The sequence below is a fragment of the Physeter macrocephalus genome, unplaced genomic scaffold, assembly GCF_002837175.3.
Source record: "Physeter macrocephalus isolate SW-GA unplaced genomic scaffold, ASM283717v5 random_767, whole genome shotgun sequence".
Taxonomy (NCBI): Eukaryota; Metazoa; Chordata; class Mammalia; order Artiodactyla; family Physeteridae; genus Physeter; species Physeter macrocephalus.
Window position 1 is genome coordinate 2,104 of NW_021146053.1, and position 6,066 is coordinate 8,169.

The window sequence follows — 6,066 nt, forward strand, 5'->3', positions numbered from 1 at the left end:
TATTTATTTATTTATTTATTTATTTTTGGCTGTGTTGGGTCTTCGTTTCTGTGCGAGGGCTTTCTCTAGTTGCGGCGAGCGGGGGCCACTCTTCATCGCGGTGCGCGGGCCTCTCACTGTCGCGGCCTCTCTTGTTGCGGAGCACGGGCTCCAGACGCGCAGGCTCAGTAATTGTGGCTCACGGGCCCAGTTGCTCCGCGGCCTGTGGGATCCTCCCAGACCAGGGCTCGAACCCGTGTCCCCTGCACTGGCAGGCAGATTCTCAACCACTGCGCCACCAGGAAGCCCTGGCGTTGTGTTTTAAAAGGTCAGGGACCAGGAGGTCAGGGCAAAGGGAGAGGGGCTGAGAAGCTATAAGCCCATTCCAAGTGGGGTCGCTGCAGCCATTACAAGACATCCCTGTATTTCTTAGGACAGAAACCTCCCTCTGCTGTCTGGCCATTGCCTCTAACACTGGAGCCTACTCTCTCCTTCTCCTGGAGCCTTTGTAGCTCCGAGTTAGCCGCCTCCCAGCCCATGCGTTAATCACTTCGCTCATCCCTTCCCTCCGTGAATCTGTGTGTCTGCTCTGAGCCAGCACGGGGACCACAAATTGCTCACCCGGGGCAGGCAGCCAAGACGGGCCTGTCGGTGGCTGTAACCCATGGCAGGAGGTGATGAGGGCCCTCTTAGGGGCAGAGGCCTGTGCTGGGGGGGAGCTGGGGGCAGGGCGAGGCCTTCTAGCCCAAGCCCAAGCCATTGTCCCAGGGAGGCGCCATTTGACTGGACCCTCACGGCGGGGAAATGCCCTTCCAGGCGAAGATGATGGGTAAGCCGAGGCCCTGAGGCAGATAAGGGTGCAGACGCGCATGTCGACAGCAGGGAAGGATGTAGCCTGACCGGGACCCAGGGTGGGAACAGGAGCGCTGGGAGCGGAAATGGCTAAGGAGCTGAGATCCAGGGCAGGAGGATGTTGATTCTCTGAGGGTCTGGACCGCATCTGTTGTGCTAAAGATTTGGGACAGGAAGAGCAACCCAGATGCTGTTTAGAAGGAGGACTGGAAGCAGTGAGATGGAGGCAGGGGACCCGCTCAGGAGGGGTGATGAGGGCCCTGGCTGGCGGGGGTGCAGAGGTGTGTGAGATACGGGGCCCAGGGATGTCATTCACCCATTCATTCATTCCATAAGTATTTATTCTAGGCCTAAAGATGTGCCCGTTTCTGTTTTGGCACTGGGCATGCAGCAGTGGGCCAAGCCAAGCCAAACAAAACAAAACACTCATGCCCTAAGGAGGCTTACTTTCTAGTCAGGGAAGATAGATTATAAACAAGATAAAGATGTTTCAACATATGACACAAGGAACGTGGAGAAAGATGGGGATGCCGGGCAGAGAATCGCTCTTGCGAAAGACTGTCATTCCCGTCCCCAGAGAGGCCTTGTTTCCCCTCTGCCTTCTTGATTGTCTTTGATCGTCTTGCCTCAGAGGGCAGTTCTGCGGACCCTGTGAAGGGCAGGATGCAGGCAGTTGGCTCTAACCCGCGCCTCCCCGCTTCCCTCCAGAACATCTTCGCCTGGTGTGGTGCAAAGTCCAACATCCTGGAGCGTAGCAAGGCGCGGGACCTGGCGCTGGCCATTCGGGACGGCGAGCGGCAGGGCAAGGCCCAGGTGGAGATCGTCACCGATGGAGAGGAGCCTGTCGACATGATCCAGGTTGAGAGATGTGGGGAGGGTGGCTCTGCTTGGAAGCCACTGAGAGAGGCAGTGATCAGCTGGGGGCACGGGGGTGACGGGTGGAGGGCTGTGAGGGCATCTGCGGTGCTGCTCGGGGCTTGGCTAACTCATCAGGTGCCCTGGTGGGATTCAGAGTCAAGTACCCCTCGGGAAGGAGGGGCTGGTGGCCGGGCAGGAGGACCTAGCCCTCCCCACCTCTGCCCGGCGCCCTTGTACGGACAGAGTTTGTCCCACTGGGGCCGTGGCCCTGGGTGTGATGGGTTGGGAAGGTCCAGGCTGAGTGCCTAGGAATCCCTGGAAACGTGGCCCGCCCTGACCCCTGCAGGTCCTGGGCCCCAAGCCCGCCCTGAAGGAAGGCAACCCTGAGGAGGACCTCACAGCTGACCGGACAAACGCCCAGGCTGCGGCTCTGTACAAGGTGGGCGCCCCAGGCCTGCCCTAGGACCAGGCGGGGTGCGAGCCTGGTGCTTGTGGGGCTGAAAGGAGAGGAGAAAGCAGTGGGAGGTTGGGCCAGGCACCAGGGTGGTTTATCCAGGGCTTGGAGGGAGGGTAGGATGGGAAGTGAACGGATGCTGGAGGAGATGAATGCCACTTCACTTCCGGCCCATTCTTGGAGAAGGAGGTTTGAAACAAGCCCGTGCTGAGCTACTTTGTGGGATTCTTTACCTTCACTCGTTAATTTGGAGTCTACTTAATTTCCATGGATTCTGGGGCTCTGTGAGGCGGTGATTGAGCCTGAAGTAGGGCTGGGGGTCGCCCAGGATTTGCCTGTCGTGCTCCCTCCACGTCCGGTCTGCTGCTTGGCCTGGGGCGGTGGGTGGAGCCGCAGCTGGAGAGGCAGCTGCTCCTTGGTGGAGATTAGGGCTTCGTGCTGCGGGGAGGAGGTGACACGGGCACTGCCCGTCCTCCCCCAGGTCTCTGATGCCACTGGACAGATGAGCCTGACCAAGGTGGCCGACTCCAGCCCCTTTGCCCTCGAGATGCTGATACCCGACGACTGCTTTGTGCTGGACAACGGGCTCTGCAGCAAGATCTACATCTGGAAGGGTACGTGTGGCTTCTGCACCCCAGCCTGAGACCCCTGCAGCCACTGACCGGGCAAGGCCTCCCGCGGGAGGGCTCGGCCGACCCAGAGACGGCTGACTCAGGGAGCCTCTGCGGCTGTGGGTTTTCTCAGGGTTTCCTGTGCCCAGCCCGTTAATTCCAGGCAAGGGTTCTGCACCTTTAGCCTGCCTCCGAATCACCGGAGGGCCTGTTAACACCCATAGCTGGATACCGCCCCTGAGATTCTGATTCACGAGGCCTGGACTAGAGCCTGAGAATTTGCACATCTAAGCAGTTCCCAGGCCTTGCTGCTGGTCCAGGGACTGCGTGTTGAGGGCCACTGTCACAGAGCTCTCCTAGGCCTTTGGCTGCTGGGACCCCTGATCCTGCCATTCTGCCTTGGGGTGTGAGAGATCGATTTTAGATATGAAATCCCACCTTATGCGGTAGGTAGCGAACTGGTAGAACTTGTTTTTCCAAGAGATTGGGTTGGCTGGGAATGAAACACTGTTGTGCGGAAGCCTGTTTGCTAGATCCAACTCTGAAAATGTAACAAACCTCTGGGTCTCTGAGCGGTACCGAGAGCCTCTTTACTTCTCTGTGCTTGTCTTTTTTCTTGAACGTGTCTCACCTCCCTGCCCACATTATAAACCTCTTGAAAGCAGGAACCATATGGTCTCTAGTGTCCTGACGAGATAGCATGTGCTCAATAAATATTTGTGGGGTCAACCAAGGCCAAGAGAAATTCCCAGCCAGGAGGATGGAGAAACGTTAGGTGTTCTAACTTGGCAGCTACTAGGCAGTAGCACTCTTGCCTCAGGGAAGGGCCAGGAGTGGCAAGCAGCAGGGCAGCTTTCTAAGAAGTAAGGCGGTTGGGTGGGGGAGCATTGTGCTTCTGGGGCTGCCTTTTCCCTCCTGCCTCGGGGTACCTTCCCACAGAACCAATGGGGTGGGCGTGGTGCTCCCAGATGCCCACGGAAGTGTATTTAACCCCAAGCAAAGAACCAAGACACCGGGACTTCCCTGGTGTCCGCACTCCCAATGCAGGGGACCCAGGTTTGCTCCCTGGTCAGGGAAGTAGATCCCGCACGCTGCAACTACAGAGCCCGCACGCCGCAACTACAGAGCTGCAACTACAGAGCCCGCACGCAGCAACGAAGATATCCAGCGTAGCCAAACGCATATTTAAAGGGAAAAAAAAAAGAACCAAGAAACCAGTGTAGAAACAGGAAACTTGGGAGCCAGGAAGAGAAGTATTTCATAATCACAAAGGAAGGATACAGCACATTAATTTCAGACACATTGTCACTAACTAGATTTTCGTAGCCTGGCTGGAGAGCCACCCACAGTTCACGACATTGTTTCTTTGGAAAAGCGACTCCAGCTGGAGCACAGTTTGGTTAAAGGGACTGCCTGCAGGCAGGAAGGGAGGACGCTGCTCTCCCTTTTTATCGGCTCTTAGTTGGCATAACTATTAGGCCGATGTTGGCATCTGGTTTTGTGGGAGTAAGATCACAGTCAATCACATCCTTTTTTTTGTCCAATTGCATTTTGCAAAAAAACAGTTAATAATAGTGCAGTTGACAGACTCAAAAGGCGAGGGGCCCTGGAGTGGGAGAGAGGGCCCTGAGAGTCTGATGCCAGGGAAACATTAGTTCTCCCTGAATATCCCTAGGGCCCTGGCCCTAGCAGAAGGCTTTGATGATCGGAGCCGGCAGAGGGCAGTTTTCATCTGGAGCTGCCAGGTTGGGAGGCGCTAACCTCCCACCTCCAAAGAGCCCCCTGAGTGTTCCTAGGGCCTCCTGGTCCATTTATTTTAAAAGGAGCCAGCTATTCTCTGGACCCCCTTGTCTCCTCGAGAGAAGTGGGATGTGGGCTACAAAATCTCCTCCTGGGAATTCACTGGCAGTCCCGTGGTTAGGATTCTGGGCTTTCACTGCTGGGGGCCCTAGTTCGATCCCTGGTCGGGGAACTAAGATCCTGCAAGCCTCGCGGAGCGGCCAAGAAATATAAAAAAATAAAAAAGTCTCCTCCCTATGATCCAGGGCGCAAAGCTAACGAGAAGGAACGGCAGGCGGCCCTGCAAGTGGCTGAGGACTTCATCGCCCGCATGCGGTATGCCCCAAACACTCAGGTGAGGAGCCTCCCTTCCCCCCAGCGCCCTCCTCCTGGGGCTCTTCCCTGGCCTCCTGCCTCTCAGACTGGACAAGAAGGGCGGGAAAGCCTGGGGCACAGTCAGAAGCGGTCAGGCCTCCCTCCCAGACCCACCCAGTGGGAAAGCCCTTCTCAACCCTTCCAAGTTTTACAATACATGGTATTTTCTAAGAGGATGTTTGGGCAGCGCTCCCCTGGGAGCCCAGCAAGTCGGGTGCGCCTCTGGAGCCCGTGCACCTCCTCTGGGCCGAGGTCCCTAGCTGGTTCTGCCCTTTCTCATCCCAGCACGGGGACACCACAGGTCACCCTGAGGGGAGCTGATAAGGCTCATGTATAATTGGTGCATCTGTGAAACTGCACCTGAGTCCTTGAAGCAATCTGTTTTCTCAGCCCGTGTCCCTGTAATCTTTCTCGTCTCTTGGCTTATCTGGAGGAGCATCCCTGGCCTGGATGGCATATGGACTCGGGCCTGGTGCCCATCACCCCCCTCCCTGGCTCCGGCCCTCCCCGGCAGAGGCAGAGGTGGCAACCTTGTGAGCCAGACTCCTCCCCTGCTGATCCCACAGGTGGAGATTCTGCCCCAGGGCCGCGAGAGTCCCATCTTCAAGCAATTCTTCAAGGACTGGAAATGAGGGCGGGCGTCTCCCTGCCCCCGCCTGCTGCCCGCTTGCTTCTCCTCCAGCTTCCTGGTCAGTGCCGAGGTCCCCCCCCCGCGGATGATCAATAAAGGAGACCAGTGCTCTTCCTGCTCTCTGCCTGCACCCCCTGCCTTGGGCTAATTCTCCCTGCCCCACCTAGTCACCTGGCTCCTCCTCATGCTGGGCGGAGTAGGACCCAGGGGACAGTTCCGCAACCCGTGAGAGGCCAGAGCTGGCTTTGCATGATGAGGCAGAGGGGCCAGGAGTCCCAGCGGGCCTGGCAGGCAGGGCTGTGAACCCAATAGGGAGGTGGCACGGGGCCAGGGCTCAGGATCACTTTCAGCCCGAGGTTCGGTTCAGTCTCACATTCCCGACTAGGAGGAGGTTGTGGCGGCGGGTATGGGATGCATCTCCATTCAAGGCAGTATTTCCTCAGGTGCCCCAATAATCCACTGCAAGGCAGCTTCCAAATGATGTATGATCACCAAGCAAGAGCACAGCTCTACACCTCTGTGCGGGA

General features: G+C 57.4%; 1 protein-coding gene across 1 annotated transcript in view; it reads left to right on the plus strand.

The window, feature by feature from the left end:
• The window catches only part of CAPG (capping actin protein, gelsolin like), a 7,053-nt gene extending 1,401 nt beyond the window's left edge, over positions 1–5,652 (plus strand). Inside the window, exons 5-9 of the mRNA XM_028486261.2 lie at positions 1,540–1,689; positions 2,036–2,128; positions 2,625–2,757; positions 4,800–4,888; positions 5,475–5,652. Of these exons, the coding sequence (XP_028342062.1) occupies positions 1,540–1,689; positions 2,036–2,128; positions 2,625–2,757; positions 4,800–4,888; positions 5,475–5,540 (531 nt within the window). The 3' untranslated portion in view covers positions 5,541–5,652. The remainder of the gene's footprint in view (positions 1–1,539; positions 1,690–2,035; positions 2,129–2,624; positions 2,758–4,799; positions 4,889–5,474) is intronic.
• The last annotated feature ends 414 nt before the right edge of the window (positions 5,653–6,066 follow it).